Source organism: Cetorhinus maximus, chromosome 3 (genome assembly GCF_964194155.1).
Source record: "Cetorhinus maximus chromosome 3, sCetMax3.hap1.1, whole genome shotgun sequence".
Taxonomy (NCBI): Eukaryota; Metazoa; Chordata; class Chondrichthyes; order Lamniformes; family Cetorhinidae; genus Cetorhinus; species Cetorhinus maximus.
In genome coordinates this window covers 59,080,515-59,100,020 of record NC_135881.1, presented here as the reverse complement: position 1 = coordinate 59,100,020, position 19,506 = coordinate 59,080,515, and the positions used below count along the sequence as shown (strand labels likewise).

The 19,506-nt window shown below is 44.3% G+C and overlaps 1 protein-coding gene across 3 annotated transcripts in view; it reads left to right on the top strand.

Moving 5' to 3' along the window:
- The window catches only part of adam22 (ADAM metallopeptidase domain 22), a 493,639-nt gene that overhangs the window by 58,431 nt on the left and 415,702 nt on the right, over nucleotides 1-19,506 (top strand). For all 3 annotated transcript variants that reach the window (XR_013576156.1, XM_078538421.1, XM_078538420.1), the window contains exon 4: nucleotides 14,361-14,427. Coding sequence is in view for 2 of the 3 variants with exons in the window: in XM_078538421.1 (XP_078394547.1) it covers nucleotides 14,361-14,427 (67 nt within the window). In the remaining variant the exon portion in view is untranslated. The remainder of the gene's footprint in view (nucleotides 1-14,360; nucleotides 14,428-19,506) is intronic.

The following is a 19,506-nucleotide window of genomic DNA, read 5'->3' as shown; positions in this document are numbered from 1 at the left end:
TCTAAATAATGCTTAATCAGACCAAAATGAACTGCCCCTGTTTTGATACTGGAACAATTAACTTAGTTTCATGGTAGAAAATTATTGATTAATTTTGTAAACCTTGGCCTGAATTTTTAGGATAATGGGGGCTCTGTTCTTGCCATCTGAAGAGTTGGTGTGGAACACATCCCCGCTGCCTCTGGCTGGCCCGCTGCCTCTGGCTGGCCTGCTGACTCTGGCTGGCCCGCTGACCCTGGCTGCCTTGCAGCCATTTTACGCTCAAATGATTGGCAGTAGATGGGAATTCCATCCCTCACTCGGGAGGAAGTCCCACCTTAGAAAGCTGCTAGCCAACTTGATTGTCTGGATGCTCTCCAGCCTCTGCAGCAACAGCACTGCAGTGGCCGGAAGAGGAACCGCACGCAGCTGCCTGAGACGAAGTCCCGGGAACCGGAGACCCAGGTAAGTGTCAGGGGCCCCAGGGTGGTGAGGGTAGGGAAGGCTGGGGCTAGTGGTTCGCCGGGGGTGGGGGAGTGATCGGAGTCTCAGGGGCAAGGGTTGTCCGTAAGTCACCAAGCCTTATGGGTAGGGTACCCCCAGTCAGACGGGGGCTTCTGATGGAGGCGACCCCTTACAGCCTTGCTTGCTGGCTGAGATCTAACTTTCTTTATTTTTGGGTTTCCCCCACAGAGCTTTAATCTGCCCACCAGTCTAAAAATTGAGGCTGGGCTGGAGATGGTCCTTAAGTGGCCATTAATTGGCCATTTAAGGGCTTCAATTGGGGCAAGGGTGGGCTTTCTGTCTGAGGCCTTGCCCGTCCCAGGGTAAAATCGCAGTGAGGTCAAGGCGGGTGAGAACCTGGAGGGAATCCCATCCCTGCAATTTGACGCCCCCCCCCCCCAACTCACCCCCCCCACCCCCCCCGCTAAAAACCCACCAGGGAGGGGAGCATAAAATTTTGGCCCTTATTCTTAGGCCCCTGGATCGGTTCCAGTGCAGTCTGTACACGAAACGTAATGAAATCACTTCAAATCTATGATTATGTAATAGGGGTCCTTGGCCTGTAGTCATTTTCTAATGATTTCAAGCCTTGCTTCAGTTACCAAGTTCAGAAGAAGTATTGAACACAGCTGGATAAAACAAAAGCTGTTTATTTATATGCATGCAAAGCAGGCAGCACCAAACCTTAGACCAAACTCCAGCCCAGTATATTGGAATAGATTTTTATTACTCTGTATAAAAGGTGCATAACCAATTGGAAAAATAAGCTGAGCTTCAAATGCCAGATTTTCACTCACTTAACATCCTGTTTAATTTTCTGGTCGATAAAAAATGCACAGTAGTTTGCAGTTAGTTACATTAACATTAGACGGAGAGGGGCTGTCAGAGTGTACCTTTGGCAGAATTGCAGTTAAATAGCCAACTAGGAAGCAGCATTTTGAGCTTATTTCTCAATCTTTTTCTTCCCTCTCTTGTTTCTGTTCTCTTTCCACATAGTGGGCGGAACTTAATAAATGGAACGTGGGTCCCGATGGTGGAACCGGAAGTGATTGCCACTTCAACTTGTGTGTCAGGAGCCTGCACACATGTAATTACAATTAAAATTTGAAGGGCCAGCAGTGGGCAGAGGTGATTAGGCAGCAGGGGTGGGTATTCATTGGTGCCCTGCCATCAGGTGTCAATGCAGCAGTTCCGGGCGGACTGTAAAAGAGCCTCCTGGAGATACAGGGGGTCTCTGCATCACAGCCCCAACTTTCCTGTCCACCTCCTTCTATCAGTACTTTGTTCAACTTCTTGTTGCAACCCTTCATCACTCTCACACGCAAACTACTCCCCCATCACCCCCCCTTATTATTCTTTTGTGCCTTGACCCCTCCCCTGCCCCCATCACATCCAAGCCACTTCAACTGCACATACGCCTGAGCCTAGATAGAAACCAGCCCCATGGCTTACCAATACCTCCCTGCAGATTCGCCTCCAGGGATAGGCGGGAGGTGCTCTTTACCACAGATGACAACAAAAGACCCTCCCGTCTGACCAAGATGGCCTGAAAGCAGATCGCAGAGGTGAGTAACTGTGGGGGTCCACCAAAGGTCTTGGGTCCTGTGCAGGAAAAGGGTCAATGACCTGCTCCAGTCTGCCAGGGTAAGTGACATGGTCACATGTTACCACAGGGTCTCTCATGGAGTCATCAATTAATGTATCTTCGCGAGTAGGTAGCTAATCCAAGTGGGTGAATCCATGATCAGCCTCAATACCATGCGGCAACTGAGGCTAAAGTGTGTGATAGTTTGGCATGTGTGAGCGTGTGGATCTAACATACCACTAATGGGCCAGGTTGTGTGATGAGGATACGTTCAGACAAGGGAGTTAAGTGTCAGTTGACATGTCACTAAATCTGCAAGTTGTCATGCAGGAGAAACAGACCCACAATTTGAGGGAGTGGCCAGGGACCTGAGGTGGTGTCCCTGACCTGAAGCTGCTCACCCCTGCAGAGGAAAAGGCACTGCAATCGCAGGAGAGGAGGGCAGTCAAGTGATCGCAATCAGTGAGGCTGGAAATGCCAGGCGTAAGAGTGAGAATACATCCAACCCAGTGCTGGCACACAGGAGGCATGAAAGGAAATGTGATGCGCTCAAAGACTGTGCTGACTCAATGTGGCGGTGGCTTCGCAGTATTCACTGGGCTAGTAATTCAGAGACCCAGGGTAATGATCTGGGGACCTGCGTTCGAATCCCACCACAGCAAATGGTGAAATTTGAATTCAATAAAAAAAATCTGGAATTAAAAGTCTAACAATGACCATAAAACCATTGTCAACTGTTGTAAAAACCCATCTGGCTCACTAATGCCCTTTAAGGAAGGAGATCTGCTGTCCTTACCTGGTCTGACCTACATGTGACTCTTAAATCCCTTCTGAAATGGCCTAGTAAGCTACTCAGTTCTCAAGGGCAATTAAGGATGAGCAATAAATGCTGGCCTAGCCAGTGACGCCCACATCCCATGAATGAATAAAAAAAAACTAGAAGTGTTCACAATCCCAAACCCAGACCAAAGCCACGGCAGGACCCTGAAGACTCCACCTCTGGAGATAATGATACCACTGTCCCAGAGGATGCACTGTCACCCTGCCTCTTCCAAAACCTCCACAGCATAGCTACACGAACATGGTTCCTGAGGAACATGGGTTGTGGAGGGTGTGTGTTTAGATTCGGGACCATAGTCTGGTGAGCACATTGCACACACGTCCCTGCAGCCGAGGAGACTGTGACAGCTGAGGCCCATGATACTTGCAGGACTGCTGGGGACCAGAACCCTGCTAAGCCCCACCTTGATGACGGGCCCCTGGTCACAGCCGCAAGAAACCTTCTGCAGGAAAAGGTAGGGGAACATGCCAGATACCAGAGGTCACGTTCAGTTTTGTGCGGGCGATGGAGGAGTACATGCAAGACATGAGTTCTGCCATATCTCCACCAGGTGAGCGCTTGACCTCCTCCATGGAGAGGGAGAGCCAGGTCCATCAAATGACCCATGTATGTTCTGATTTGCATTCCGTCGCTCTAATCACTGGGCTTCATACAGCATTGGCTAGGCGTGAGAAGGATGAAGCAGCTGGATCTCCTGCCAGGTGCCCCTTCTTCTCAGGGAGGCATGCACAAAAGGAGAAGGAGTACATGCCTTCCACCCTGGAAGCTTCTTCTAAAGACACCCCCAGGATGAGCAGCTTCTTCTCATCTCCTCTGTCATTACTCCTATTGCCTTCAGTAGGTGAGACTGTGGAGGATGCCATTGCATCAGTACAAGAGAGCCCCAGTAGGCCAGAGCCCTTAAGGCCTTGGACCTCCAGAGGTTGTGCACTACGGTCATCAAAGGCAACAGGGAAGTGCACAGGGTAGACTACCTCCACCTCAGCTGTTGATGTCAGGTTTGCACAATGGCACAATGGACGTAAGAGAAAACTTAAGACTTTATGAGAATGTAATGTGGCATGGGCATTTTAAAAAACTTCAATTTGGCACATGTGTATATTGCACACTACATTGTTTTCAATTTATTCATCTGTGCATCATCATCATTTGTTGGGACTAACTTAAGCAGAGAGCGAAATATACTGGCATGCCTCATAGTTGGCTTCAGGGGAGTTAGGGACATTCCCTTTTTGTGGAGGAAACAATGTATGTTTGCATTCATTCTTTAATGAATGTTCATGTTAGTGTCCAGTTTAGTACTCGCCAGTCTGTGGGGCGTGGCTGAACATGTCAGCTCAGCTGGCCCTTCCTTATATGCATTGTCAAGGTGGTTGTCCGAGATTAATCTCAGCCGGGATAATTAAACTGTTATAGGTGAACTCGAGGCTCTATAACAAAGGTACAGGATCTGAATTTCAAGTCACGGTATGCTGACTGATGACTGTCCAAGAATGAAGCAGATGTTGTCGGTACCAGTATTCACTAGCAACTGTGTGTATCAAAACTCCAGTCCTCTTGCTCTTCTAGATAGCAGAGGACGCATATTCAGAATTAGCTCTGGGTGGAAACTGGCAGGGGTTGGTAGACATCCCGAACAGACAATGGAATTCTGGCGATGGGACCATGTTCATGTGGGTATCTCACTCTTGGCCAAATCAGGTATATATTAGGTTGACTGTGGTATGCCTTGCATGTCTCTCCATGGCCCTGGCATCCTGTAAAGCTCATGCACATCCCTCTTGTCCTGTTCCAGTGGTTCTCCATGATGCATGAAGATGGATCACAGATATTTGTGATACCCTCTATGGTGCACACTATGAAGCTCCTCTGACCGGTCAAAGCAGCAAAGTGCGTTTTCAGCAAGCCAGTCATTTGTGCGGTGATGGCTCTGGTGGGGGCATGAGCTGCATTGTACCACTCTTCCACTATGCTGTGGGGATGCCTCACTTGTGTCATCAACCAGGTCCACAGGGGATAAGTCTTGTCACCCAGGAACCAACCACCAACCTTGGCTGGGGCCTCAAAAATTTCTGGGACCTCTGAGTTGTGTAAAATGTAGGAGTCATGAGAGCTTCCTCGCAAATGAGCACACACACATATTCTTTGCCTGTGGTCGCAGACCAAGAGGTATGTTCAAGAGGTGAAAGCCCTAATGATTCACATATGCTGCTTGCTGGTCCCAAGGAACTTTAATGGCCACATGAGTGCAGTTGATGACCTATAGCACTCTAGGGAAACGAGCAATGTCCCCAATGCCCTTACCACCTGGCTGCCATCATCTGTGGAGAAATTAATGAATTCATTCTCATGATGGAAGAGATCATTGGTCACCTCCTTTATGTGTGTGGCAGCCTGTGAAATGGTACACATGTCACCCATGGAGCCCTGGAAACAACCGCTGGTGAAAGAAATTGAGTACTGCAGTCACCGTGAAGGCCACTGGCATGGGGTCCCACCAAGTCCACTATGCTGCAGCATCCCACATAACTCTGTGACCACTTCCTGGGGCAGCCTTAGCCGTGTCTCCAATTGCCTCTCCTACATTTGCAGGTAGTTGTTCTGGTCCTGAAGACACAGTGATGTGCCAGTGCCCAACTTCTACAATGCCTTCCCTGGATACCTGCCTTCTGGCCAGCCTCCTCCTCTGGTGCTGCCAACTGCTTGCCTTGTGGCCACTGTTCTTGGCCAGGAATAGCCTTCCTTTGTCGCATTCGCTTCTCCTGCTCCAGAGGTTGCAAGAATATTGGGTGTCTCAGACCTATAGCAAATCCATAAAGTTAATTGTGAAGAAGCCAGGCAATGATATGAGCACCTTTGTGTTTATGGCTTTCATCTATACTGTTGAGCAATGAGATTTTGAATTCCTCCCATGGGCCACACCCAAAACTCCCACCACCACCACCCCCCCACCCCGCCCATTGGCCTCCTCCCATTTGGACCTGGATTCCTGCCAGCTTAATCATAAGTTTGGAGTAATGGCCAACAACAGAACACGAATCACCCTCCAGCTGGAACCTGTCACTGTTCACCCTCCCTCCGTCACCTTCAAGTTCGATCTCATCACCCTTGATCCTCTGATCATCACTGTGTACCTTCCCTCAGTTATCCCCTCCATCACCCTTGACCCTGTGACCAGTGACAGTGAACATGACATCTCACCCCCTTGGCCCGACCCCTCCCCACTCCCACCGCCATCTCTCCACTGTAGGTAGACATTCCTCTATGATTCTAGACCCACACCGCATCACCCTTGATGTGTCCTTGCAATCCCTTGACTCGTTCTCTGAGACCTTCCATTATCCCTACCTCTGACTGGACCTGTCCTTGTACCATACCGACCTCCCTGCTGTAACTGTGGACCCTTCTCATGGCAGGCAGCTTCCTCATGTCAACACCCAGGACTCGACATTGGACAGTACTGAACTCACCCTTTAGGACCCATTTTGCATTTCCTGGCTGATCCCCCTTCCCCGCCTGACTCCACCCGGTCCTTTTCCTTGAAGATCTCTGGCTTCTCCAGATATATGCCCCTGACCCAATTCCCCCTCACCCTCTCAGTTCGCCCTTCATCCAAGCTGGCAGTGTCCTCCTCCCCTCCCCTGTGCTGCAGATTTCCACAAAAACAACAGCTCACCTCAGATTCAGGTGGACAAACTTGACTGGTGTAAGCCACTTCTAAACAACCGTGAAAAGGAGGTACGAGTTTCCCATGTGCCACTCACTTAATCTTGAAGGTAGGACTTAATTTGAAAAAGATTTAAGATAATGATTATCATGAGATACAAATGCATTGAAAATAGGAAGCCTCCACTGGACGGCATGAGACTTCATTTGCTGCTGAATCAGGAAGACAGATGTCATGGTCAAGGATGTTGCCATACCACCATCTATCAGCATTGACAATGTGAGGCTGGAGATTGTTGATAGCTTCAAATATCTCGGCTCCAGAATCACCAGCAATATATCAGTCAATACTGAAATCAATGTGTGCATTGCAAAACCTGCAGCTGTTATGTCCAAGCTGAGTAAGGGAGTGTGGAACAACAGCAACCTGACTGAGAACACCAAACTGCGAGTCTACCGAGCCTGCATCTTCTGTGCACTTCTGAACAGTGGTGAGAGCTGGATAACATCCTGGAGGTTACCATTGACCAGAAACTGAACTGGACCAGTCATGTAAGCACTGTGGCTACAGGAGCAGGTCAGAGGCTAGGAATTCAGTGGCGAATAACTCACCTGTAGACTCTCCAAAACCTGTCCACCATCTACAAGGCACAAGTCAGGAGTTTGATGGAATACTCTCCACTTGTCTGGATGAGTGCAGCTCTAACAACACTCAAGAAGCTCGACACCATCCAGGACAAAGCAGCATGCTTGGTTGGCACCCCTTCCACAAACATTCACTCTCTTCACCACCGATGCATAGTGGCAGCAATGTGTACTACCTACATGATTATCTACAAGATGCATTTCAGCAACTTTTCAAGACTCAGTTGACAGCACATTCCAAACCCATGACCTATGGGTAGGACAAGGGCTGCAGATGCATGGGAACACTGCCACCTGCAAGTTCCCCTCCAAGTCACACACTATCCTGACTTCGAAATATTTTGCCATTCCTTCACTGTCGCTGGGTCAAAATACGAACATACGAACATACAAAATAGGGGCAGAAGTAGGCCATTCGACCCCTTGGGCCTGCTCTGCCATTCATTAAAATCTTGGCTGATCCACTTGTGTTTCAAATTCCACATTCCCATCTACCCCTGATAACCTTTGATCCCTTGCTTAACAAGAATCTATCTACCTCTGTCTTAAAAGTATTCAATGACCCCAGCTCCGCCGTCTGCTGAGGCAAAGTCGCACAAACCTCTTAGAGAAAAAAATTCTCTTCATCTCTGCCCTAAAAGAGCAACCCCTAATTTTAAAACAATTCTGGACTCACCCACAAGAGGAAACATTCTTTCCACATCCACCTTGTCAATACCGTTCAGGATCTTATATACTTCAATCAAGTCACCCCTCACTCTTCTAACCTCCAGTGGAAACAAGCCCAGTCTGTCTATCCTTTCCTTGTAAGACATCCTGGAACTCCCTAACAGCTCTGTGGATGTGCCTATGCCACATGGACTGCAGCAGTTCAAGAAGGCATTTCACTATCACCTACTCAAGGACAATTAATGCTGGCCAAGCCAGCGATGCCCAAATCCTCTGAACGAATGTAAAGAAACAACATATGCTAGGCAGGAGAAAAGGCTGAACAATTTCCACCTTCGTTGTCTCAGACACATCCTCAACGTCTCTTGGCAGGATAAGGCCACCAACTCAGAGGTCCTGGAGCATGCTAATTCCATCAGTGTACGTTCATAGCTAAGCCAGTGATGTCTGCACTGGCTCAGCCACGTTCATTGGATGGATGATGGCCATATACCCAAAGACCTTCACTACGGTGAACCGGCCACTGGATCTTGACACCCATACCTCCGTTACAAGGACATTTGCAAGCGTGATATGAAGATGGTGGACATTGACACTGAAAACTGGGAGACAGTCACTGATGGCCATGACCTCTGGAGGCTGACTGTTTGGAAGAGGTGAGCAGAAAAAGCTTATCTGACTGAGAAGAGGGCCTAGAGAAAACAGAGGCAAGTGATTTGTGCACCATCTCAGCCCACTGTCTTCCTCTGCAGAAAATGTGACAGAGGCTGCCATGCCAGAATGGGGCTCCCGAGCCACACCAGGCGATGCTTAAGTGTCGACCATAGTGCAAGCCATTGTCTTATAAAATGGAAAGCTGCCATTATTTATTAATCTCTCATAATATAACAATACAATTCACTAAATAAAATGTCATCGCTTGCAACCTACTGTGGTATTATGTGCTGTAGAGGAAGCTCTTTGGTCCTAATTTACAGCAAACTGGGTAAGATAGTTATGATCAACTAATGAGATAAAATTAATAGAATTTTGTGGTTAATGCTTATAAGCATGAGGGCAAAAGTGGAATGACTGGTCAATAATGAATCATAGAATCACAGAATTGTTGCAGCACAGAAAGAGGGGCATTCGGCCCATTTTGTCTGCAGTGTCTCTCCGAATGAGCAATGCACCTGGTTCCATTCCCCTGCCTTCTTCCCATAGCCCTGCACATTCTACCTTTTCAGATAATAATCCAGTTCTCTCTTGGATACTTCAATTGAATCTGATTCCACCACACCCTGAGGCAATGCATTCCCAATTTTAACCACTCGCTATGTGAAAAAGTTTCTCCTCATGTCTCCATAGCTTCTTTTGCCAATTATCTTAAATCTATGCCCTCTCGTTCATGACCTTCCACCATTAGGAACCGTTTTTCCCTATCTACCCTGTGCAGATCCCTCATGATTTTGAATATCTTGATCAAATTGCTCAACTTTCTCTTCTCCAAGGAAAACAGTTCCAACCTCTGAAAGGTTTTTAATTGTTTTCTTGTATTTTCCTCACAGTGTACTCACATTGACCTTTCAATTCATCTTAACAAAGAGAATACATAATACACCTTAGTACCCATTTGGTGGGGGTGGGGAATTGTTTTTATACTACTATAATGTGAAGCAATAACATTAGAGATTACCCTACAGCTAATTTGGATTCACGATTCAACATAGACTAAATTACAACATGTAGTTCGGACATTATTTTCCATTACATTTTGTATCAGGCTACAGCTTATTTGTATTCCAAAGGTGTTAGCTACTTAGAATAACACTCTTCAGATCCACCTTTCTGAAAGTTCAACCTGTGTTTTTCGTATCCCTGGAGATAGTATTAAACAAATCTAAATGTGAGGAAGCATGTACTCCAGGGTATTACTGTAAGCAGAAAATGGATGATCTGAATGTGAAATTATATCAGATTGTAACCAATATCCTTTGCAGAGATGAAAGATTCTAGGTTTAATTAATACATTATTTGTAAATTGGAATATGTTACGATGTAACTATAACTTGCATATTGCAGAATTGACAAGTTCATTCAAGCTACATTGTGGCATATGTTGGAGAAAGTCTTGAATGTGGGAAGCTTAGGATAAAATACTTTTGTATCTATTACTGAAAATGTAGAGAATTAGTTATTTTGGGAGTCGTAGTGAGGAAGAGATGGCTGCTAAATGGAGGCTTGCAAATGATGTTGCTTTTATAGCAGTGATTAGAATGAATGGATGGAAAACTGTGGCACATGAACACTTGAATTCCTGATATCCAATCCTAATGGATGATATCCACACCTGGGTTAAGTTGGTCATTGTGGTTCTCATCCAATTATGTTGTACCTGTTAAAGAATAGGTTATGTATACATATTTGCTGATATTTTCTGGAGCCTAGTAGACTAAATGAAAAGGGTGTTACCATTAGGATAACGAAGCATTGTTTTTGCACTTAAACTCCTCTCCCTGACCATTCTTCGCCTTCTCCAATATGGTTACATCATGCAATCCTCTTCCATCATGTAGTTGACTGTTATGGCAGATTTTGTGCCCTGTAGAGTGCCTTCTCCTGTCACACTAAGAGATAGCAGACAGTGGCCTGTTGGCCACAAAGTGGGTATGAAAGCTCCTCTGCATTAATCATTTCTGACAATGCCTTGGTAATAGTTGAACTCTTCTGTTTGTTCAGCTAACTGGTGTCTATTCTGAGTAGTCAGTTCAAGATATACTTTTGTTCATATCCCCTCTCCACACAGTTATCTTGATGGGTGTTAACATTCGTAACAAACTATATTTTTTCTCTGCTAATTGCTGTTAACATATTTTAGGAGAGGAACAAGACTTGGACTAGCACAACAAATGGATGGAAACCCTATTGCTGCTTTTATTTTTATCAGGCTTGCTTTAACATCTATGCCTGCCTACTTTTTGGTCAGAACGAATGGAACAAAGAAAAGTGTGACTTTTGTCATCAGTGTAGAAATCATATTTGAAACATCTGAATGATTGCATTTTTAAATGCAGAATATTGGCCAGTGTATGGATTTTTTGGTTTATGGTAGTAAAGAAAGAGTTCTAGCATTTAATCAACCAATATCAAATAATATTTAACTTCTTACAAATAATTAATTCTCTACAACTATACTAATTTTTTTTCTGGATGGTTGAAGACGTATAAAATGTCTTCTGTAATTGACTGCAGCAACTTCCAAATATTTGGAATATCCCACTTACATTTAGGCTTGTTTAATAAAGCAAAATAGCTGTCTTCAATATATCACAGGTGATATGGTACAGATTGCTTGAAACAGAAACTAAGGTAGGCATTTCTGATTAGTCATGTGATGAACCTATACATTACATTGTTTTTCTGATTAAATAGAAAAACAAAGTGCCTTTCTTAGAATTACATAATAAAGCAATCTTGCATAATAATTACATAATAATAATTGCCTGCAGTCTAATTACTTATCTGTCACATTTTATTATGTTCAAGGCATGACAGAAAAGCAAGTTGTTGTTTTTGTTCTGGTTGTTGAAGAATAAAGCTTGTGACTGTGGCCCAGATTTCAACTTCTGAAGAAGAGTCATACGGACTCGAAACATTAACTCTGTTTCCCTTCACTGATGCTGCCAGACCTGCTGAGTTTTTCCAGCATTTTCTGTTTTTGTTTCAGATTTCCAGTATCCGCAGTATTTTGTTTTTATCATAAATCATTTAAAGCTGGTTGTCAGGTACAAAAAGCAATCAATAAGGTTAATGGAATTTTGAGTTTAATCTCAAAAGAGTGGGATTACAAAGAGGAGGAATTTATGCTTCTGTTGTACTGAGCCTTGGTCAGATCCCATATTGAGTACTGCATCAGTTTTGGGCACCTCACCTTAGTGAATATATATTCATCTAGGTGTAGGTGCAGTGCAGATTCACCAGAATAAAACTGGGGCTTAGAGAGTTGAATTGGGTGTACTGCCTCGAGTATAGAAGATTGTGGAGTTATCTGATCAAGGTGTTCAAAGTGATAAAAGGTTACAATAAAATAGCTAGAGATGAACTATTTCCTTTGAATGAGTAATCAAAAACAAGGGCCTGAGGGGTCTTGACAGGACGAATGTGGAAAGGATGTTTCCTCTTGTGGGAGAATCTAGAACTAGGGGGTCACTGTTTAAAGATAAGGGGTCACCCATTTAAGACAGAGAAAAGAAGAATTTTTTTCTCTCTGAGGGTCATGAGTCTTTGGAACTCCCTACTTCAAAAGGCAATAGAAGCAGAGTCTTTGAATATTTTTAAGGCAGAGCTAGATAGATTCTTGATAAGCAAAGGGGTGAAAGGTTTTCGGGGTAGGCAAGAATGTGGAGTTGAGGTTACAATCAGATCAGCCATGATCTTATTGAATGGTGGAGCAGGCTCGAGGGGCCGAGTGGCCTACTGCTCTTAATTCGTAAGGGCACATAATTTTAAAATTAGAGCTAGGTCGTTCAGGAAGGCAACCAGGAATCCAAAGGGAGGGAGAAATCTGGAATTCTCTGCTTGCTCCCCACCCCGTCCCCAAATGTCTGTGAATGCTTGAACAGTTGGAGCTTTCAAGATGAGACTGATAGATTTTTGTTAGGGATATCAAGGGATATGGTGCTAAGGTGAGTAAATGGAGTGGAGAAACCGATCAGACATATGTAATTGAATAGCAGAACAGGCCTGAGGAGCTGAATGGCCTATTCGTGTTCCTATGTTCCACCCTCTCCAACTCCAAAAATATATGGACAAGGTTAAAAATAAAATAGCAATCACAATGCACCATACAATAAATAGTATGTTGTTATATTATATTTGAAGTCAGTTATTTAATTCCAGTCCTTAGAGAAGCTAGGACTTTATATCATTTTTAAGTGAGTTCCATTATTCTTTTCTTTCCATGTACCACCCTTCCTTTCTGCACATGTCTCGGCCTTACTCTTCCTTGCTGCCAATGGCCTATTCCTGCCTCAAATCATTGAGTTGTTAGGAGGATGCTAAGAGGCTTCAAGGGAATTTAGACAGGCTAAGAAAGTGGGCAAGAACGTGGCAGATGCAATATAATGTGAAAACATGTGAAGTTATCCACTTTGGTAGGAAAAACTCTTAATTGGTGAGAGATGTGGAGTGTTGTTGTCCGAAGGGACCTGGGTGTCCTTATTCACAGGTCACTGAAAGCTAACATGCAGGTGTAACCAGCAATTAGAAAGGCAAATGCTACGTTGGCCTTTATTGCAAGAGGATTTGAGTGCAGGAGTAAAGAAGTATTGCTGCAGTTGTATAGAGCCTTGGTGAGACCGCACCTGGAGTATTATGTGTAGTTTTGGTCTCCTTAACTAAGGAAGGATATACTTGCCATAGAGGGAGTGCAATGAATGTTCAATAGACAAGATTCCTGTGATAGCAGGATTGTCCTACGAGGAGAGATTGAGGAGACTATGCCTATATTCTCTTGAGTTTAGAAGAACAAAAAGTGACCTCATTGAGACATATAAAATTCTTATAGGGTAGATGCAGGAAGGATATTTTCCCTCATTGGGGAGTCTAGAACCAGGGGACACAGTCTCAGAATAAGGGGCTGGCCATTTAGGACTGAGAGTAGGAGGTATTTCTTCACTCAGAGGGTGGTGAATCTTTGGAATTCTCTACCCCAGAGGGCTGTGGAGGCTCAGTCATTGAGTATGTTCAAGACAGAAATGGATAGATCTCTCGTTATTAAAGATATCAAGGTGTATGGGGATAGTGCAGGAAAATCCACCATGATCTAGTTGAATGGCAGAGCAGACTCAAGGAGCAGGATGGCCTACTCCTACTTCTATTTCCTACGATCCTACCTCAGAACTAGTGTTATCGCCACTAGTTGTTTGATGTGAATAAAAGCTGCTTCTTGTTCTGTGCTCCAACACCACTGAACATCCTTCGCAGTGAATTTGCGTAGAGGTTCACACTCTGGTGAGAACTTTACTAGGTAGTTCACAAATCCTACATATCTTTGAACCGCCTTCACATCTGATGCTTGCTCTATCTCTGCTACAGTTCGCACCTTATCAGGTGTTGGATTGCTGAGGTCATCTTGGTTGAAACAAAGGCTTGGGCAGAAGCCATTATACCCATGACATGGAACACTGTTCACCTCAAACCTGCTCCTATTTAATCTCCGACCCCCTCCCCCCCACCATTACATGAGGAAATAGTCAATAGGATGACCATATGCAGAATAAGCCTTTTGGACTGCTGCAACATTTTACAACAAATCCTTCAAATTTCTGCAGTTAGGACAAATGTTACCCGAGTACTGGAATTTTACATAAAATCCCTTGAGGTAATGAAAATACCAATTTGTAAGTGGATCTCATTAATATTAAATCCTTTGCCCTAACAATATTTAGTCTGTTACTGTTGACTAATTCATTTACTTTCCTTAACTCCTAGTGATCTGCTCTCCTCCCAATATGTGGAACACACTGTTGATGGAAGGGGAACATCTGTTCAGTCCAGGGTAAGTCTGACATTAAATTGTTTCTCTTGTGGTAAGCTTTAGAATCCCACAAGTTTTGTTGGATTTTTCAAGTAATGGTGTTTGATCTTACTCCCATATGTTTTTGAGAATAGTCACAACTATCTACCGTATTATCGACAAATACTGCAAAAAGTGGAACAAAGGTAAACTGATTCAGCATTGACCACTGGTATCTTCTGTTTTGAAATACTTTTAATCCATTTTTATTCTCAAGAAAGTACATTCACATGTATATTTTATGAAGACATTGTATATATAAATGTATATATAAATACACATTAGCATAGTTTTAAGCAACTGATACATTTAAATGTACATTAACTTATTTTGTGAAGCCATTGTACATTTAAGTGCACATTGATGCATATATTTTAAAAATGTATACCTTACGTAGACGTTTTATGAAGTTAGTGGCCTTCTGACTGTACAGTGCTATGGGAGCAGTGATACATTCAGTCTCTTGGCATGATTACTTGCACTGGGAGTAATGTGAACACCTTGTTTAATCATGGTTTCTAGGGTTATGTCAGTCTGGGGTCAAGGAGGAATGATTTGTCTGAGTCATTGTCTTTCAGGTTTCTTGGAGAAATTGGGGGTGTTCCCTTTGGAGAAAAGATGGTTGAGAGGAGACCCCTCATGATTTTGAACATCTCTATCAAAACAGAGTAGGTAGAGAGAAATTGTTCCAAATGGCAGAAGCTATGAGAAGCAGAAGACACAACTTTGAAGCGATTAGCAAAAAAACTAAAGGCGAGAGGAAAACCTTTTTTTAACGCAGTGAGTGGTTATGATCTAGAATGCACTGCCTGAAAGGGTGGAGAAGGTAGATTCAATTGTGGTTTTCCAAAGGAAATTGAATAAGCATCTGGAGGAAACAAATTGCAGGGCTGCAGGAAAAAGGCAGGGTATTGGGACTAGCTAAACTGATCTTGCCTTCTCCTCTGCTGTAACCATTCTATAATCCTATGATTAGACCATAAGATCATAAGACATAGGAGCAGAACTTAGGCCATTCGGCCCATCGAGTCTGCTCCGCCATTCAATCATGGCTGATAAGTTTCTCAACCCCATTCTCCCGCCTTCTCCCCGTAACCTTTGATCCCCTTACCAATCAAGAACCTATCTATCTCAATCTTAAATACACTCAATGACCTGGCCTCCACAGCCTTCTGTGGCAATGAATTCCATAGATTCACCACTCTCTGGCTAAAGAAGTTTCTCCTCATCTCTGTTCTAAAAGGTCTTCCCTTTACTCTGAGGCTGTGCCCTCAGGTCCTAGTCTCTCCTACTAATGGAAACATCTTCTCCACATCCACTCTATCCAGGCCTTTCAGTATTCTGTAAGTTTCAATCCCCCCTCATCCTTCTAAACTCCATCGAGTATAGACCCAGAGTCCTCAAACGTTCCTCATATGTTAAGCCTTTCATTCCTGGGATCGTTCTCGTGAACCTCCTCTGGACCCTCTCCAGGACCAGAACATCCTTCCTGAGATAAGGGGCCCAAAATTGCTCACAATATTCTAAATGTGGTCTGACCAGAGCCTTATAAAGTCTCAGCAGCACATCCCTGCTTTTATATTCTAGTCCTCTCAAAATAAATGCCAACATTGCATTTGCCTTCCTAACTACCGACTCAACCTGCAAGTTAACCTTAAGAGAATCCTGGACTAGGACTCCCAAGTCCCTTTGCACTCCAGATTTCTGAATTCTCTCCCCATTTAGAAAATAGTCTATGCCTCTATTCTTCCTACCAAAGTGCATGACCTCACACTTCCCCACGTTGTATTCCATCTGCCACTTCTTTTGCCCATTCTCCTAACCTGTCCAAATCCTTCTGCAGCCTCCCCGCCTCCTCAATACTACCTGTCCCTCCACCTATCTTTGTATCATCTGCAAACTTAGCCAGGATGCCTTCAGTTCCTTTATCTAGATCATTAATGTATAAAGTGAAAAGTTGTGGCCCCAACACTGACCCCTGCGGAACTCCACTAGTCACCGGCCGCCATCCTGAGAAGGACCCCCTTATCCCCACTCTCTGCCTCCTGCTAGACAGCCAATCTTCTATCCATGCTAGTACCTTGCCTCTAACACCATGGGCTGTTATCTTACTGAGCAGCCTCCTGTGCGGCACCTTGTCAAAGGCCTTCTGGAAGTCCAAGTAGATAACATCCTTTGGCTCTCCTTTGTCTAACCTACTTGTTACCTCCTCAAAGAATTCTAACAGATTTGTCAGGCATGACCTCCCCTTGATGAAACCACGCTGACTTTGCCCTATTTTACCATGCACTTCCAAATATTCTGAAATCTCATCCTTAATAATGGACTCTAAAATCTTACCAACGACCGAGGTCAGGCTAATGGGCCTGTAATTTCCCGTCTTTTGCCTCACTCCCTTCTTAAACAGGGGGGTTACATTAGCGATTTTCCAGTCCTCTGGGACCCTCCCTGACTCGAGTGATTCCTGAAAGATCACCACTAACGCCTCCACTATCTCTTCAGCTATCTCATTCAGAACTCTGGGGTATAATCCATCTGGTCTAAGTGATTTATCCACTTTCAGACCTTTCAGTTTTCCTAGCACCTTCTCCTTGGTAATGGCCACCATACTCACCTCTGCCCCCCGACTCTCTTGAACTTTGGGGATGTTACTCGTGTCTTCTACTGTGAAGACTGACGCAAAGTATCTATTCAGTTCCTCCACCATTTCTTTGTTCCCCACTACTACTTCTCCAGTGTCATTTTCCAGCGACCCAATGTCAACTTTTGCCTTTCTCTTATCCTTTATATATCTAAAAATTCTTCGATTTCAGTGCTGGGGGAGAAGATATACCCAGGACAATCTCCCCACTATTCATGTAAAGCTGAAACAGAGGCACAGAACCAAATCCCAGAAGGTTTCAGGAACCAGGGCTAAGGGCTGAGTAATACTGCTTGATTACTATATTATTACTCCGCAAAGCTTTTCTCCGCTCCCACAGTACAAATTGTGTATAAAATCTGTCAATTTCATGATTTATGCCAATATGTATGCAATATCACAGTAAATATTTTATGAAACTATTGCATATCAAAGTGTACATTAAGACTTGCCAACTCGTGAGATTCCTGAAACCTTTTGACTTTATGACCCTTTTGGGATTTGGTTGTGTGCCCCTGATGCAGCTACACATGGAGATAGTAGGGAGGTTTTTCTGAGTCTGCTCCCAGACACACTGGGTGGAATTTTCTGTGCCCGCTGGCGTCAGGTGTGTTTGGTGACATGAGAGGACAGTATAGTGAGAAGGCCAAAAATCAGTTTCACAACGTCGTGAAGCCAGTTTGTGATTGTCCACTCAGCCTGTCGATGGCGGGCTGTGTTTCCTGCCATCGGAACCTGATTTTAAAACATCTACATATCATTATAAGGCCAGCCTGCCGGAATCATCCCCCCTGCTGGATTGCCCACCCATCATGCCGACGTGTTTCATAACAGCATATATAAAGCTTGCACTTGGCAGGCTGCACTTTGAGGTGAACTCGGAGGTGAGTGCACAGTAATGTTGCGCAGCACTCACCCAGGTCACCTGTTGGACTTCAAGGTCGAGGCGCGTTAGAGTGGGGTGGAGGGGGGCAAGGGCTGCCTTGCAGTTGAGGCAATTTAAGGGTGGTGGCAAGAGCTACCCTGCAGTTGAGGCGACTTGGACATGGGGGCAAGGGCTGCCCTGCGCGTGTTGTGAGTAGGGGTGGTAAGGGCTGTCCTGCGGTTGAAGGTAGTGCACAAGCACGTGCAGGGTGGGGAGCTTAGAAGCGGCCGCGCATTAGGGAAACCTTGTATAAAGTGATCATTCCCCTGCAACTGAGACAGTTCAGACGCAGCCACTTTGACATAAGTGGGGTCGGGTGTTATGGCACAGCAGATGGTAAATGCCGAGCTGCTCTAAACCCAGAGAGGAACTTGAAACAACTGTCAAAACTGTTTTGCAATTTGTATTTTATTTCAAGATGCATGCCATGAATTCAATAGTAATGAGTCCATGCAGACTTAGATATGTTTACAAAACTAAATTAAACATTTATTACCAAAAAAACTGATTTCAAGCACATACAAAGGTCTACAAATTACTACTATGATAACTCCTAAAACCCCTAATTAATCTGACTCTCAGTTACATCTCTGTAAGGCACTAGTAAAAACAAATCAATTTAAACAGACCCAGGCAAAGCCATACAATACTCTTGACAGTCGAATTTAAAGTGAATTTTTTCAGCTTCGGTTCCTGTAGACAGCATCTTGAAGCACAGAGGCTAGAGCCTTTTTACATTTGTGTTAGATCTTAGAATGCCTTCTCCCTGACACATAACCTCATTTCCTTTATACATGTTTCTCCATTTTAATGCAAATTCCATTGTTCCCATATGTTTTTGCAACTTTACTTTTCTCATAATATAAATATTTTTGTAGTGCTAATTTTATCAGTAACCTTTGGGGAAAATAAACACACTGTTTGGCATAGCTTCTCCTGGCTAGATGTAACAGCTTACTGTCTCTCTGAAATTCAAATTACTCAGGTTTATCTAAAAATGCAAATGTTCCTTACACCTCACATTCTAAAACTTCAGCTATGTTTACGTATTTAGCATTTCAAACCTAGCTTCTTGTTGATAACTCGAAACCTCCAGACCAGCTGTCTCCAATTCAATTAAATCCTACACACACACAGAGAAACCAATCCAAACCCCACTATTAACCCACTTTTACAATAAATCACAATAATATTATGAAACTTGGTATATTTTCATGAGATCGGGTCTCTAGTTTATCTGCCCACTTAAGCAACGCAGAGGCATGAAAGTGCCATCAAGCGCTCCAGAGCTTTTCACCACTCGGGCACAGACTGCAAACTAATGAGCGTTTTAGTGGACTGCAGAACAGTTAGACGACTGAGCACATTTTACAATCTCCTTGCTAAAGCAGGCCGTGGAGCAGTCACTGGTGGAGGCGCTCACAGCCCCTTGCAATGTCATCATCCTGGTTTGGACCAGCCTCCCCCATGGTTCAAGCTAACAGTGCAGCCTTAC